Source organism: Scatophagus argus, chromosome 16, assembly GCF_020382885.2.
Source record: "Scatophagus argus isolate fScaArg1 chromosome 16, fScaArg1.pri, whole genome shotgun sequence".
Taxonomy (NCBI): Eukaryota; Metazoa; Chordata; class Actinopteri; family Scatophagidae; genus Scatophagus; species Scatophagus argus.
The window spans coordinates 2,798,958-2,816,957 of NC_058508.1; the positions used below are offsets into that span (position 1 = coordinate 2,798,958).

At 41.8% G+C, this 18,000-nt stretch overlaps 1 protein-coding gene across 1 annotated transcript; it reads left to right on the forward strand.

Annotated features, from left to right (window-relative positions):
- The first annotated feature begins 14,885 nt into the window (after positions 1-14,885).
- hoxb13a (homeobox B13a) lies at positions 14,886-17,660 on the forward strand. Its single transcript, XM_046415469.1, has 2 exons — positions 14,886-15,858; positions 16,980-17,660. Exons 1-2 carry the CDS (start codon positions 15,144-15,146, stop codon positions 17,225-17,227), a joined length of 963 nt encoding a protein of 320 aa, XP_046271425.1. The 5' UTR covers positions 14,886-15,143; the 3' UTR covers positions 17,228-17,660.
- The last annotated feature ends 340 nt before the right edge of the window (positions 17,661-18,000 follow it).

The window sequence follows — 18,000 nt, forward strand, 5'->3', positions numbered from 1 at the left end:
CACAATATGCTGCAGTGATTATATTCTACAGCAGTAAAAATCTTCCATATGATATTATAAACCTCTGTCCAGTATTTTGGCATCTGATTAACCTTTGTATTTGAGGATCTGTTATTAATACTTGGGTTAATATTTTATTAGCCCTGTTCAGACCAGGTATTAACCTGTCCTGAGTGATCCTATCACAAGCAGGAAGCTCTAAATATAGGCCTGAATGCACTAAAGATGCACTGAGGACACATATGAGATCTGATCAGGCCACATCCGGTGATGGTCTGTGTCACATATGACCTAATTCTTTCAGCAGAGTGTACATAAATGTGTCTGCGGCCACATTAAAGCACCACCTACTCAACTGAGATCCTCTGAAACAACAAGAAGCCACAACAGCAGACGTAATGCGTTACACGCTGTTTGGTTTCTGTTTGGCTCACTGTAATACAAATGATGTGTTTACACTTTCTTACCTGCCAAGGTAAGCAGCATATGTTTGTGAACAAGCTGTTTGAACAGATTTCACCTTTGAACTAGTTATCACAATATCACCACGCTTCCTTAAGAATCACACAATTTTGAGAGTTTTTGAGTAAGGAGAGACTTACTGACCTCAGTACAGTAAATTCTAAATCATTCAGGGCTTCTTGTTAATTCTGCCTTAAACGCAGAACATTAAGTTGACTCTGCTTTGCGTCTAATGTAGAACATATCTGCCAACATTTAGCAGCTGTTTGAACACACCATTTCAACTGATTTCGCCCAATTTATCAAAGAAGACAACATTTTATTGATAGTAAACATATCACTAAAGGGAATGTAGTTTGTTAACAGTGTGCTTCCATAACATAAATACCTGCACTGGGAATCATGGCATCATGTAATTGTAATTCATTAAGGACATGCTGTGACAGAGTTCAAGGTGATTAATCCCATTTTCAATGATCCACTCCGGTGCTTACAGAAGAAAAGATAAGACGCCTGATGATCCCTGCGGGGCTAATTACATCAGTCAAGTCACACGCCGGCGCAGTAACACACGCTGTATATCAATACAACAGTGTTACTCATGACCTCTATGGAGTTGTCTTGGACAGAACAGTCTTAACACGAGCTGGCTTAACACGAGTTAAGATGTGCAGCTGTTCATTTTTCATGTGTTTCTGTGCTGACTCTGCTGCCCATCTACAGCTGCACAGATGTGATGTACTGTTTGCTCAATAAAACTCTGGCCTTTGTTTAAGAGTCAGTGAAAGCAGCTGCTGCTGAGAACAACAACAGAACTCATAAGTTCTCAAATATATGATTATCACGTAACAGCATTTTACAACATGTTGGAAATTAATACATTTTCACCACCACGGCCGTAATTTGCTCTCTTTAGTTCTGGCCTGCTGTTTTCTTTTACAGTTTACTCAGTTATTTCCCACGCTCACCTGATCCGTCGTGATGGCTCGAGCTCAGAGGCTGTTGTTGTATCTTTGTTGTTCTGCTGTGAGCTCATGGTCAGGCTCCTGATGGCCTGACAGTGGGGACATATCATGAAATATTGTATACAAATCACCTTCCTCTTATTTCACAATTGTCCAAGAAATGTAGCTCGAAAATGAGCTCCTAGCCAGTGCTGAATCACAATCTAGGCAGGCAAAACAAGAAGAAGAAGAATCACTTTATTGGCAATATATATATCTATATATATATATATATCTATATATATATCTATATATATTTACACTGAATTCGTCTTCTGCATTTGACCCATCCTTAGTTGAACACACATGCAACACCCAGCAAATTACATGCAGTGAAACACACAGGAGCAGTGGGCAGCATCAAGCGCCCGAGGAGCATATTGGGGGATGAGTGCCTTGCTCAAGGGCACATCAGCCGGCTAATGGAGGGAGCTAGCAAAACAAGCTACGTTTTAGTAATTGAACCAATCACGCTAACTAATTTAACATTATTCAACTAAGAAAACAAGGTTCATCTATAAACCTGATGAAGACTACCACACTTACCTGCCAGCAGTGTGTAATGTTTACATTTGGTTTTGTAGCTAAAGGAATTCTAAGCTAAAGGAAAACATGAGACAATACAAAATTTTTGAGGACATTTTGTTCCCTCTCATTTTTTTATCAGACTGGACTGCTAACTCTGAATGCGGAATAATTTGTAGGCCCAAGAGTTCAAGTATCTCAGGGTCTTGGAACTGTGGAATAAACATCCAGATTCGTGAGGCGTTGACACCAATGCAGGCATTTTAACTGTGACGTAGTGAAGAAGACAAAGCTTTCAAATTAGTAACAAATCTACTGTGATGACTCCTGGTGTGTCATCTTGTTTGTTTTGTGGTTCGCTTGTCTTTGTGCTCACTCTGCAGGCAGTTACATTACATTAACCTGCAACACCTCAGGGCCACAGTTTGTTCCCTGGTTCTTCAAGCCTAGCTTCTCCACAGGCACCAATCTGATTTGGTTATGTTTCTTTAGTTGAAACATTTGCTTTGTTTTGCACCTTACAACACCTGCAACCACATATTTCACTCAAGCACACGTCACACTACTGGTCCGACTGACTTCCATACCTCATACTGTGAACACCTGCTACTTTGGTTTAATTATGTTTAATAAAGCATTATTTAAATACTTGCCATGGTGTGTCTCCCTCCTTGTTGTGACCTCCTGAGCAGGGTCATGAGGTAGCTGGAAAACATTGTTCAAGAAATGGATGTCTGACTACTTTACTGAGAATGCTGCAGCTGTAACCTGGCACCGGGCAAGTGGATGGATATCACATTTTTAAAACTTAAAACATTGGCACTAAGTCCATGTTCAGACATAAATTGGCTTTCACACAGTGTCAGTTCACTTATACTGAGATACAGTAATAGTCTCATGAATCTGTGGCTCTGTGAGATACAACAAGCGCTAAATTTGGATACTCTGTTCTGGCTGCTCAGCTGCTGGACATTTTTGAAATTTCTAATATTAACCAGTCTGTGTAAAAATCAGTTGCAGACGTCTCTATGTTGTCTAAACGAAGCACGTAAATTCTCGTAAGCTTGTCTTGAAAACTGACTTTTTGAAACAGCTCATCGCGTTGACAGCACAACAAGCTCATGACTTGTTCTCGGTGTGGAAGGTTGTGGGTTTGAAGCTGTGATGCAACACCAATACCTTATACCAACACACCTGATTCAAATGATCAGTTAGTCGTGTAGCTCTGCAAAAGCCTCTGGTGTATTGGAGTGGGGAACACCTCTTTGCTTTTGTTGTTTTTGATGTGATATGCATTGTTGAAACTGTTTTAACGCAACAATGATGCCTGAATGGCCAGCACTGATGGAGATAGCAGCCCTGTGTTTTGCACTGTACGAGAACAACACTCCACTGGTGAAACAGAGTAGTAAATGTAGTAGTTAAGTAACATTCTGCTTCAGTTTCTGTGGGCATTAAAGCAAGTGTGATTAGCTGACAGTCATGTTGACAGGTTTGCATAAACTTGAGCTGTTGCCCTGGAGTGCTGCCCGGAGCCTTTTTAATATCGGTAGCTCCGCAGGTGGTGCCGAGCTGCAACAGCAGGTCTCGTTCACAATGTTCACAGTCTTGTCCAGCTTTTCAGGCCAAATGTGTGAGCCACGCAAGCAGCTCTGTGGGGCTGTACTGAACAGTGATGCTGTAAATGTTAGATGCTATCATCAGCATGCTAATATGCTAACATTGTCAATATGAGTATAGTGTTTACCATCTTAGTTTAGCATGCAAACATTAACTAAGGAGCATTACACACAACTACAACTGAGGTTTGATTGGGCAACTTCAAAATACAGATAATACTCAGTCTCATCAACATCTCAACATCTAATAAGCTACAATAATTTTAATGAAAATTAAAGTGCATGTCTGTCCTTCCAGCTTGAATACTGTATTTTTTTTTAAACCACAGCATTCTTCCAACCCTCTATTTGTTTGTTTGTTCTCCAGAAGCACCAGTGTCCAAGCTGTGCCCCCGCTCCCAGGGCTGTCATTGCCTCATTCCAGATGTTTTTTTGATGTTTTGGATCTGGATCTTGTCCTCCAGAATCAGCCTCTCCTTCTCTTTCTCACTCTCTCCCTCCCTGTGAATAGAAACTTTGAGTTTTGCTCCTTTTGTACATGTGAACTTGGTTCTCTTCCCAGCGCTTGATGGTACAGTTTTGGCATCGCCTGGAAGTCTGGTTACATTTTATTCTATCACAAGTCAGTTTCACAGCACACGCTAGACCGAACATTCACATAAAAGAGACGGAAACTAAAATAAAAGGCACAAAGTAAACCCTGTGTTCTTTATAAATGACATTGCTGTGATGTTTCTCCATATTGTAACTTTATTTCTGTCCATTCTACACACAAGACTTTTATTGCATGTCTGTCCATGGTGGATGAAGGATCCCTGCTTTGATTTTTTTTTTCCTTATCAGAAATTTGACTGTTTGCTGTTACATCTACATTTGACCCACAGGGGCAAGAAACACAGACACCAAACCACACAATGGAGCCTGAAATGCAACCACTGATTTATTCTATAGTCCGTTATCTTCATAAATATTTGTATTCTTGGATGTCTACACATTTAGGAGAAAGTCTGATCTTTCAAGCAGCTCTTCCCTTCGTATGGGAGCCAGGATGATCACCTGCATTGCACACTGAGGTACAAGGCTCCCTCCTATTGGCCACATAAGGAACAGAACATCCCTGAGAGAGACTTCATGAACATCCTGTCTGTTCACAGAAAAAGCTGTCACTTGTGAATTATGGCGCTAGCGTCTTCAAAGTGATGACACCTGATTCGCTGACAGCAGCAGCTTTTATTTTAATGAAGTAAGCGGAGGCTTAAATGCTACAAAACGACTGAACATGAAGTAAAGCAAAGGTAGCGAAGTTTTGGTTCTGGTGTGTATGGACAAAAGTTAATGAGGTGTAAAATAGGGAACCTTCTTCTTTCACTGACAGGTCCTCATTCTAGAAAGTGTGATCTATAGTGTTACATTATTTGTATTATTATACTACATGCCAATCAAAGAGCTTCTTCTTAAGAAATGAGGTGGGTATCAGACTCTAGTGAGTCAGTATAACTGAATAATCTGGTGAACAGCTAACAGTCAGGAGCATAACGGTCACGGGATGTGAGAAAATGAGCAGCCTATGGAAAATAAGTGAAACAAGATGTATAATTAGATACTGAAAGAACAGGTTACATGTTGATCACTGCAACTGGTTTTAATATATAATATAGACTATAAACTGATATGTTTGTTCATTTATTGTTATATGAGTTTTTTTTCTGGATACATAGATAGATAGATAGATAGATACTTTACCGATCCCGAGGGAAATTCCAGGATTTGCTAATACTATACAGTGGTTAATGTGGATAATGGATCTGTTTTTCATTTTCTTAATCTGATTGGATCAAATGAAATCTATCACTTTTGTTTCAGAATTAATATAAACTAACAAAAAGAATAACTGGATTCCTGAAACTGTCCAGCTTAATGTTTAACCCACTGCCTGCACTCATTAATGTTTTGTCTTTATTTTTGGGGGCTTAATAAAACTGTTTTGAATGAGTTGAACAAAAAATAAACATCCACAGAAAACATGTTGGAAAGAAAATAGCTCACAAGTCCAGACTTTCTCCACTTCTGACTGCCTCTTATTTCATTTAATCTGGAATAAAAAAGGTGAGTGTGCGCGCGTGTGTGTGTGCGCGTGTCTTTGGTATATATGACATTAATTTAAAACTTTTGTATAGAATTTAAAATAAAAATAAAACTATTCAGCTTTAGATGAACAGGATGTAACATTATCTCAGTCAGTGGAAGCTGCTTGGCTCACTGGCTCACACCTTGACGGATAAAACAAACAAAGCATGTGGGCTGCTGTTTTACCACAAATGACAAAAGACTAAATGCAAAAAAAGAAAACAAAAGAAATATCTTATATGATGCAGGTTGGATTTTCTTGAGGTCCTTGTACAGCAGACGCCTGAAACTGAATAAATGAATAGAAAAGCTGCTTTCCGTTTGGACGATGATCCTGCTGGGTCCGTGAAGTCACACCGACTCGTGTTCATGTCAGTTACAGACGGAAGCCTGGTGGCACTTTGAAATGAATGCAAACAACATGTTCACCCATTAGGATACTCATTACAATACTACTACCACTACCAATAAAAAAAATAATAATAGCGGACATTCACAGCTGTTTTCTTCTTGTTTGTTTTCTTGAAGTTTGTTTGCTGTTAGTTCCGCTATTATAGGGAACGTACGGCCTCAAATATCTATTGGACAGCTCCACTTTGATCCATCAGATGATGGATGATAGTAACTCCCTTCACATAATTATCTAAGGCCCTTCTCCAAAATTAGTAACTTATTCATAGATAGGATTCGAGGAAAAACATTTATGGCTTTAAAATGAAAATGCACGCCATCACCACCGCGTTACCTGTGATGATGACGTCCGGAGGCGGTAACACACACGTGCCTGCTGGCTTCGTGGCCGCTGCGTGATCAGCCACTTCTGATACCTGTCTGTTTTTTATTTATCCCTGCTGGTTCACTCTGTTGCTGCCATGGTAATGACTTTGGTTTTTAGGAGCCATAGCACAAGTGTCACTGTGCGTTAAATTCCCGGATGTGTACTTCTGTATTTCTGTTGTCAGCGTGTTTTCTACTGCTGGGCCGTATAGCCATACAGTCAACACTCGTTCAACACGTTCCCACATTTAAGGTTTATTTCCAGTTTTGCTTTGTTTTTTTTCTGTTTTATTTTTTGTTTGTTTTTTTTTTTTGCATTGCCTTTGGAAAATACTTTTCAAGTATTAATAACACATGGGACCAACTTAATAGTGTATATTATGTTCCTCTGTTGTTTGTTGTTTTTTTTTTAACTGTTTTATCTGTTTTTTCTTTATATTTCCCTATATGTAATGACAGAAATATGGGATGAAGTACAGTCATAACCATGATCATGTTAAGTGAAATCTGTACGTTTTTATATGAAGTCAAGTCCAGCTATTGTGGCCAAAGTTTAGCAAACTGCTTTAATTTCCATAAGCTTGTATGGGAAGCAGGCCCATTCATTTTCTCCTCTCCAGTCATCTCTTTTCCTCCCTTTCCTCCTAACTATTCATAAATTTATTATTTTCATTACACTTTACAAAAATGACCACACTCAACAGTGATTTATCTTAAGTTAACAAGTTAAGTTCTAGTTTACCACGTTATACTCATTACATTACATTAGTCATTTCATTTCAAAGTGCTGAAACAGACAGTACAGTGTGGGACTTCCCACAGTCAAGCACTTTGTTCTGGGCTACGGCAACACCACTCTGACACACCATACACACAACTGTAGTACGCAGTAATACTAGAACCACATATGTACAATAACTTGCGTAGTAATTAAAAACTTCATTTGTTAAGTTTAGTTGTGATTACTTCATTTGCTGACAATTATATTTTTAATTATATTATTGATCTGCTGGTTATTTTATCAGTTCATCAAATCATTATCTCAACATCAGTTATATTTATTTGCCCCAAAATCACAGATTTGCCTCAGATTTGAACACCATCTCTCCTCAGATCCTGGAATCAGATGAGGAACAACCCACAAAAACCACCTGAAACAGGAGGACACTTCATACATCCTTGTTCGCGAATGGACAGACATGCAGTTTGTCCAAAAAACAATGTCAGCATAGTCCATCAGTGCCTGGTTTTGTCCCTTAACAGTTCAAAACTCAAACACATTCAGCTGAGGAGCAAAGTGGAACACACAAAGCCTGTTTGTGTACGGTCACAGGATATACGCAGATGAATATTAATTAATTATAGGTTTAAAATGTAGGGTTTTTTGTCCAAAAAAAAGATTTTTGAGTTTTCTCATGACTAAACGGTGCTCTCATTATGTTGAAAACAGCAGTGACAGGTATTATTTTAATAACCTCTCCCTCTCCCCACACACACACACACACAGCTACTATCCTCTTGTTAAATGCTCAACAAGGTCAAGTTCAAGGACACAACAAATTGAATGCTGGGTCAATGCCTGCGTTGTACCCTTACATGAAAATAAATGGTTAGGTGATATGCTTGAAATAAATAATGTGTACTGTTTCATGACATGGCAAAAATGTGAAATATAATCACAATGATGCTCACTACAGTGACATGTGTTGAACATAGCTTTAGACATGAAGAACAAATTTTAGAAGTCTGTGAACACCCATAACTAAGAATTAATATACAAAAACAGGACAATATGTTCATATGATCATATTTGATTATCTTCCAGCCATTCCATCCCTTAACTTATCCGTAATAAGTGGAATGATGAATGGCGGTCTGTAAGTTGGTTGGGCTGGATTTATCTTGTGTCTTTAAAGACTGCTACAGCAAATATGATTCAATCATCTAACATGTGCTGATGTTAAACCTGTGAGGTTCTGCCTCTGCTCTGGGTGTGTCCTCTCATTTACTGAGCCTCCACAGAGCAAGCAGATCGACAAAACAGCAACAAGAAGCTAATTGAACAGTGCTGAGTGGCTCAAAAAATATGTCAGCAGTTAGAAGTGGCCAGCAGCAGGGACGACAGCCATCCACGCTATAGCACAAGTCTGTGATACTGAGACAGGCCTGTGTCAAAGAGGCCGAACTGTCCCACAAACACCAGACATTTGTCTGCTGCTCTGGTACATGACATCTGGTCATCCAAAACACACAGCATGCACAATTACAGAGTAAAATATGCAGGAACTGGTCTCAGTTTAACCTCCACTGTCCCCTGAACCAGTTTTGTGACGGTGACGATGACGCTGATGGTAATGTTCATACTGCATCATACAATAGTTACCAGGCAAAGTGGGCAACTTCCATAAAACTGCCAGGAAATCCTGACTCAAGACACCCCAGGTTTATTACATGTGTGTGTGTGTGTGTGAGTTTGGATTTGTTCTCCAAACTTTGGAATGTGCAACAAAAAAGTGCAAAGTTAAGCTGCCCTGAGACTGAGCTGCATCATTACCAGATCCTGAGATTGGATCTTCCAACAGCAGATGAAATGTACCAGTTCTTCAGTGACAAAAGATCTTTATCCTCTACATAAGTGAGATGTTACATATAATCCAGGGAGTGAGTACAGCAGCAGGCTGTTTATTAACCCATCGCTGCCCTTATCTCTGCTGCTGCAGTCCAAAGAAACGAACCGACTGCGCTGGAGCTTCAATTTCTTCAGTTTCATGACCTGGTTTGAGCCAGGCGTCAGGTACAGCTGCAGGCACTTTAATGAGCCGCAGTAATAATGAAGTATGGAACAGAATGAGAAGCTGGCAGGCTGCTGTGTGCTGCATGAAGGCGGAGCGACACAGAGGCAGCAGGCACAACACACACGTTTATTTTTTTTAACCCATGTGTTCTCTCAAAGCAGAGCTAATGAACATCCACATATTAGAGTTGAACCGCCAAGTGAAATTTTCGAGCAGAAAAGTTACTCTCCTCTCCTCTATGGAGTCGAGGACTGTGCAGTGAGCCAGTGAACCGAAAACACGCGTGACAAAACGATATATGTTATGTACACTTTAGCCACAGAACAGCATGGAAACAGACTAATTACATTTTAAAAGGAAAATTCAGATTCTAAATTTCACCTCAAACACCCAAGAGATCAGTTTCTCCGCCTGCTGCATCCAGAAGAATAAAGAAGAGGGAAAAGAAAAAGGAAAACGGAATATGCTGTCTGTCCGAAAGTGAAATGCTGGAAATCTGGGAAGATAATCACAATTCACCCATTTTCACCTCGTTGGCTAAGTTTGCCCATCATATCATTTCACAATCAGTTCCAAAAACAAATAATTTGCCTTTATTTTTATATGAACAACTACGCCTGTCGCTCCTTGATTGTGTCAAAGGTGATCCCCTGCTGCACTAGAATTGTGCATACAGTCTGATATGTCTGCCAGTGTAGCTCACACGTATCACCTGCTGGATATGTTTGGATAAAATGAGGGCACAGTTTGTTCTCTTTAACAAAGATTCACATTTGTTTATATATCAATCATTGCTTTTCATTCATTTAGGTGTTATTTCCCCAACACTTTTAGACACTCTGCTTCCTCCTCATGTCCAGTCTTAAGGCTCGACAATTTGCAGCAATTTTAGAAAAGAAAACCTTTTAATCTTTAATTATTTTTAACTGCTTGACTCAAGACACTCAAACTACAGTGTTTGGTAAGATTCCCCATAGAATTGTTCTTAAAAATCTTGGAATTGATGGTCAACTTTAATAAATTGCTGACCATACTTTTAAGAAAGCCACATAGAGACTGGATACTTAGAAAGATAAATTATTTTGGATTTCCCTGGAAACGCCTGGAAACATAGAATCTGGTAATAATAGCTGGAACGTGTGGTCTGGAAATATGACCAAATTATATGACTATAAGTTATAAGTTTTATATGAGTTGAAGTGGCATTAAATAGTAAATACATTAGATAAACTTACAGGAAGCCCCCAGTGAAACCAGCTTTCCACATGAATAAAATCGTTTGGTAGACGCTGTTGCGGATACCCCTTGAGCAAGGCACTGACCTCAGCTGCTGATCCTGGAGAGGGAGGGGGCAGAACAGGACATTTCTCCTCTGTCGTCCTCTGAGAGAGACAGAGATGATGACTAGCTGGTTGGATAAGAATCACGTTAATAACAGAGGAAAGATAAAACGGAGATTCTCCCCTCTTTATGGAGAAAGACGCTTTTCTCTTTCTGAGCCGATCTCCACCTCAAAAAAATCCTTTATTTGAAGTTGAAAGTTGAATACCTGAGTCTGAAGTGGGCTTTAACATCTCTCTCTCTCACTTCTTCTTCTCCTTCTTCTAACACCAGCGTACCGCTCGGACAGTTTTGTCCGCTTATTCGCACCTGTGACGCGCTGTGGTAAATACAGATTCCGACTCTCAGAGCCTCATGAAACGGCTGATCCCCAGTGACACCAAACGCAACAGGAGTAAAGGTCGTGGTGTGAGGTTTGAGAGTTCTTCCTGTTTCTTTCATTTATTTAACGTTAACTGAGTGGGCACATGGGGCCGTGCTATAGGACAAAAACATGGGCACATGCTCAGAGTCAGGAAGGTCACGCGCACTGCTGTGGACTCTCTGCCTTTCCGACAACGAAAAAAACGTATTAACCATAACTTCGCACGCTCTGCAGAGGGCCCTGAAGCTTGGTAGGTCCGGTGTGGTGATACACCTGTGTGCTCAGTCCTCAGACTGAATGTTCAATGGGTCTCCTCACAGTATTATCATTGTATTTTGTTTTACTTTTTTTTAATGTTTTTAATTTTGTGGATGAATCGGGTGTACTTTTTGTTCGTCTGACTCAGATCGTCTCTTGGAGAACTAATATTTTAAATCGAAGTGAACTTGCCTAAATAATGAAAACACAAATAAGTTAGAAAATACACTAAACTAAATTTAATATGTAAAAAAAAAAAAAAAAAAAAAAAAAAAGCATGTGTTCAAATGGCTGCAAGAGTCCAGCCGATTCGGATTCAGAATTTGGGATTAGATTTGTTTTGATTGATGTCGAGATGAAACCGGTTTTATGAGGATAAAATGACGAGTAATTAAACTACACAGTGCTGTCAACATTATACATTATACAAAATAAGTGAACACAGACACCACATGAAGCCCAAACTATAAGGGATATCGGGCAGGTCGGTTAATATGATTTTTCTTGTCTGAGCAGGTTATTACTACTATTATATTGTAGTAACTTCCCAAGATTCGATTCGATTTTCCCATATGAAGGAATTATTACAATCCAATTGCGCTAAATTAACATAACTAATGGTCTCAAAGACACGACAAGCTGCTGTTTCATTCAGAGCTGGGGTGATAATTTGTGAGGTGAAACACCGCTCTTATTTTGAAGGCGCATCTTTTTGATTCAGCGCGCCTCAGCCTGACGGGGCTCTTCATCTTGTGTCGGGTTTAGTCAATAATTTGCAGAGAGAAAGACCACTCGGGTTTGTCTTTATACCGGTTAGACTTGTTATATTGGACCGTGCCGGTGTCCATCACTGGGACAGCATGGCGTCTTTCGTGTCATCTGCATCGCACACACACACACGCGCGCGCGCAGAGACACAAGAGAAGCTTCAAGGTGTGCGGTGGCCTTGAACTTGAGCTCATTACATCTGTCGGTCTGTCTGTCTGTCTGCACCCTCCCCTCCCCTACCTCTCTGCCTTTCCGTGTTAAACTTGACCTTGACCCTCAGGGGCCAGTCTGACCCCCCCCCCCCCCACCCCCCCAGCAGACCACACTATGGGAGAGACTGACTGTCTGGGTGGTTTGTGTGTGTGTGCGCTCAGGGGATGTTTGTCAGCAGGCGCACAGTGTTTGAAAAGTTTTTCAACCCGCAGCCGGTTTGGCCCTCAGTGATCTATTTGTTCAGTTGTTTGTAAATGAAATTATGGGATGGAGGACTATAACTCCGCACACACAGAGCGTATAATAACGATCATTCATTCTCTTCATTTTATCCGCTGTCACTATTTTCACAACTCCCAAAGCTTCTACTTCTACTCCTGTTTTTAATTTGATTTATTTTGATATACTTGAACTGGAACTGAAACTTTATTCTTGACACAATAATAATGTTATTAGTAATGATAATAATAATAATAAGAAGAAGAAGAAGAAGAAGAACTGGGGTCTACTTACTCTCTCTGGAGCTTTCAATGTCCTCTTACGCTATTCATCTGCGAATCGAGTTTCCAAAAGTTTCCAAAAGGTGGACCTTTAACTATGTAGTACTGCTTAGTTGGTTCTTTTTATTTTATTTTATTTTATTCGTTTATTCTTAAGCTATTTATCAAACGTAGGCCGGGGAAAAGGAACAAAAAAGAACAAAGCGCTCATCTCTTCCAGTCGCCCCCCGTAGCGTGAATACGTTGTGTAAAATCTTTACTTTGCCGTAGTCACTGAACATGGCCTTCCAGTCTTCACCAAAGCTCAAACAAGGAGCCCGGACTGGATATTATTTCACGTTACTGCACGCTCCAGACTGATACGCTAAAGCCCACTCGTGGAAGTAACCCGGAGAGAAAAGAGCCACTTGTGCTTCCGCTGCCTCCATCACCTGGAGCCGCTTCACACCTGCTTCTGACGTCTGCTGCCGAGACAGAAGCGTGACTGCTTTGTAAAATCACATTTAATGCAAATTAATGTGTTTTTATACCGAATTAATTCTGCAGTGCAAGGAAAAGGATAAGGGAAGAGGAAAATGATCAGTAGCGTATAACGGATTCCCTGATGGACCAGCCAAAAATAAAATTAAATCAAACAAGATCAAATAAAATACCAGCCCTGCACTTTTGACAGCCATTAGCTTAGAGGGCTCAGTTTGACCTGCACAGTTCACCCACTGTTAGGTTTCAGCTCGGGTTGTGTGCGCGGCGGGCATGTTTGTCCCACCACAGAGATGATTCATGATCTCACGGTGTTCTCACATTTCCACGTTTGTCTAAAATAATGTGTGGAATAGTTAAAGAGCTGTATGAATAAGGCTCAATCTGTTTACTTCGTTTGAACGTGCATAAACGTCACAGACGGTCAGCATTTATTTGTTCACGTGGAGCCTTCTGAATCTGTATCTGCTAAGAGTCGGTGTTCTGGATGTGCATGCTGTATATAACACTAACAGCCACTCTGTCTTTGGCCGCCTATTTGAACACTCAACTATTTCCCCATCACTTTCATGTTCAATAACAACCTTTAGAGGAACCTTTACGCATAAAATCGGACATTTGTCGTTGATATTTCCAGAAAAAACATCCCCAGATTCCAAGTTTTTGTAAGAAAAGCGTCAGGTGGTCTCAGGTAAATTTAAAACCATAAATGATTAGAAGTGGCTCAGAAGTGCCGTGAAAACCTTTCTGAAACGCTTTGAACCAAAGCCATATTTCTCAAATCTTAAGACCTCCAAATCCCTTCCATAAATCCCCTTTACGCTTCCTTCAGTCAGATGGTGTGAGAGCAGGACAGAATAAAAGCGCACGTAAATTCTGTGTGAGAAATGTCCAAGCGGGTACAGTTATTTTAATAATCAAATGTTTCTTTTGAAAAGGTGGACACGGCCTCTGGTATGTTGTGTTTTCTTAAAATACTTTTATGACAACGATGAACTTTTTTTTTCGAGCATTTGGCACAGCCAGTTATAAGTCTTTAAATGTGTCCATAACTCTGTGTAATATTCAGCCTTTTCACACAGGAATTGTATTAATAATTATAGGTAGTATTGGTGAAAATTAAACATGTTATTATTAATCAAATAATCCTTCCATCTTGCTCCGTCGTTTCCTTGTGTCTGCTGCAGGTGTATTCACACTTCCTGTCGACTAACACACATTTACCTAACATGAATTATACAGACTGATCACTGGTTTAGCTATTGATAATTTCTCCTATTGCGTATTTACGCAAAACACAAACTTGTCCAAAGGTCCATGTGGTTTATTTTTGGTTTCTGAACTGTCTCTCTTCCCGGCAGCCGCAGGACATCAGTGACTTTGATATAATGCAGCTGCAGAGGGAAAAGCGGCACATTCAGGGAGCTGATCCGCCTCACCAAGATCATGCTCCTCTCGTGCCACAGCTCGAGCCTCATAAAAATATTTTCCCTTGACTGACAGTCCCCAACAAGTCTCGTCTTCCCTTCCTTTTTTTTTTCTCTTGCCCCATCACGTGGCCATCCGGTCTCATCCAATGGACACGCGCCCTCCCTCCTCTCCTGGGCCCGGGGGCTTGTTGCGTCAAGGCTGCGGCTGGGATGTAACTGGAGGTCCGGTCGGTTACCCGGACTCTTTGCCTTCGAGCGAGCGCCGTCACTAAACGGTGCAACAAGGATAGGCACGCGTGCTATGACAGTGCGCGTGAGGGTCCATGTGAATTACCTGAGCTGTGTGTGAGCAGGAGAGACACCGGTCACAGAAGAGTGAATGCGCACCAATTCTACTCATTCAGCCAATGTAGCAGCTTAGCGCACAGCAGCGGACAGAGTCTGAGAGAAACGGAGGCCAGACCGGGAAAAGGAGCGCCTATGACAGCCTCCCTGGTTCTAAACCCTCGCTGGCCAGCGGAAACGGTAATGTTTGTGTATGAAAACAACCTGGACGACCTGAACAAGAACATGGAGGGGCTGGTGGGCAGCGGCAACTTCGCCGCCAGTCAGTGCCGCAACATTATGGCACACTCGGCGGCCGCCGCTGCTCTGGGCGGCCACCCGTCCGGCCTGGTGCACTCTTCGGCTGGCTACTCCACAGTGGACGTGTCCGCTTCAGGCTCCGGAGAGACAGGCGCGTCTTCGGGGAAGCAGTGCGCGGCAGGACCGTGTCCGGCGGCCCCTGTGCCACATCAGAGCTCCTCGGCCACCACCGCGTTACCGTACAGCTACTTTGGTAACGGCTACTACCCGTGCAGGATGGGGCGGGGTTCTCTGAAGTCGTGCACCCAGGCGGCTGGAGCTGCGCTCAGCTCGCAGTACATGGACACGACTGTGAGCTCTGATGAATACTCAAACCACCGAGCCAAAGAGTTCGCCTTTTACCACGGCTACCCGAGCCCGTACCAATCCATGGCCAGCTACCTGGACGTGTCAGTGGTCCAAACGCTGGGCACCGGGGAGCCGCGCCACGACACCCTGCTTCCCATGGACAGCTACCAGCCCTGGGCTCTGACCAACGGCTGGGGGGGACAGATGTACTGCTCCAAGGACCAGGGACAGGCCGGACACCTCTGGAAGTCCGCGCTGGCTGGTAAAACACCTTTTTATTCTTCTTTCTTACACAGTGGGGCTATTTGAATAAACTTTGTGCAGCTATGAAGAAAGATGTCATATACACAACATTTAGTTCTGTGATGTCTTATTGCTTTGAAAGTAACCATGGCGATGACATGATTGATATTCTCTGACAGTTAAATGCAAGTCGCCATAAATGTGGAATAAAGCTGCACAGTTAATGTGACTGGTCTCCCCACAACAGACACACGATCAGTGAGCTTTACGCAGAGTTGTGTCTGATGCTAATTACAGCTCAAACAGGCCCATCGGGTCTGAAGGCGTTTTGTGCAACTGGTGCGTAAAACAAAACAAGCTGTTTGGCTGTTTGGCCTTCAGATTATCACAGTGTCAGAAATGTACAACTAGCAAGTAACTATCATGTATCAACAATAAAACAGGACTATAACACGATGACTTTGGCTCTCACATTCAGTGTATGATGACTTAGAAATGCAGTGTAAATGTGCGTTCTTCACTGTCCGTCCCAGCAGAGGACAGTGTTAATATTCACATAATGCTACGCGTCATTGTACTCGTTAAGGAAAAGTCATTCATGAATCAGAAGGTCATGTGTTGCCTGAGACTTATCCACTAGCCTCATAATTGCGCTAATTCGTTATCGGGTGACTAATGCTCATATTATATTGTTAACATGGCGTGAGGAGGCTTAATCACAGTGAAGAATAACTGTCAGTACAGTGATCCCATTGAACAGGGTCTTCATAAAGGAAGGCCGCTGTGTCCTTTTTGGACGGGACAGTTCTCTGCAGGTGTGTCTGTATTTATTTATCACACAAACGATGCAGCTAGATTTAAAAAAAGAGAAAAGAAAATCAGTAAACCAACACAATCAATATGGAATACAAGAAGGTGTCCAGGTAAACTGTCCATTTGCACGTGCAATACAAATATGAAGACTATACTTAAGGACAGAAGGTGCAGGTCTGCAGACAGCCACCATATTGTCTGGCACTCAAAGTAGCACAGTAGGCCTACACATGTGTGTATATCACGCACATTGTGTTTTGCATTTTTGCTAGAAAACTAGAAGTGTGTCCCGATGTTGTCCTCATCTTTTTGTCCGCTTTTTAACAGATGTGGTGGCGCACCAGCACGACGGCTCGCCTTTCCGCCGGGGCAGAAAGAAGCGGATACCGTACACCAAGGTCCAGCTCAAAGAACTGGAGAAAGAGTACGCAGCAAACAAATTCATCACCAAGGACAAGAGGAGGAAGATCTCAGCCGCGACCAACCTGTCGGAGCGGCAGATCACCATCTGGTTCCAGAACCGGAGGGTGAAGGAGAAGAAGTTCGTGGCCAAAGTGAAGACCAGCGCGCCGTAGCACGCAGGTTACTGCGCTTTCGGACAATTTAGTGACTGACCTTGGTGTATTTGCGTGTTATACATTAAGGACGAACTGAGAGAAAAAGGAGGGAAAATGAAGAAACTCGGCGAGGTACTCCTGACGCACTGTGACTGTGCGTCAACGAATCGAGGAAAAAAGGCGAATTAAAAGAAAAGAAAAAGCGACGTTGAGGACAAAGTCAGATAAAAGAAAATTACCAAAGCTCTCTGAGAAACCTTCTTACCAGAGGCATCCTGTAAATACAGCACCTTCCCGCCTGCTTTGATATAACTGTCTGTCTAGTGTCTGTGTTTTACTGTTTGTCAGTGTTGTCCGTGGCCACAGCCTATAGCCGAAAACACACTATTATGCTGTTCATATTGTTTATAACCCCTGTAAACCATTAATCAAAGTATAGTGCAACACTTAATAAATTCTTTTAATCCTGATGTAGTCTCCAGCAGGTCTTATATCTTTAAATTCATCACTATGTAAAGTGGCAACTTTGGATTCGTGTGCGTAATTTTGTTTGCGGCTGTCTCCTGCGCCAAACTATGCCCATAAAATGTGCAAACACATTTGCATTTAGTTCATATCAAAGGCTGAAAGTTGATACTGGACGCACGGAGCTTGAGGATTCAGACTCCCCACGCAGTTTCAAAGTGTTTATGAGACTGTGAATTCATGTTTGTATCAGGCCTGTCTGCGGAACATCACCACAACAACGATATCCGTGTCCTACTATCATTTCACAGGCGCGTACAGACCCG

What these genes read in the sequence shown, in the direction of transcription:
- hoxb13a (XM_046415469.1), top strand. Translation starts at nt 15,144, where the DNA reads ATGACAGCCTCCCTGGTTCTAAACCCTCGCTGGCCAGCGGAAACGGTA. An exon ending in CTGGAAGTCCGCGCTGGCTG is followed by an intron (nt 15,859 to 16,979) that starts GTAAAACACCTT and finishes GCTTTTTAACAG; the next exon opens with ATGTGGTGGCGCACCAGCAC.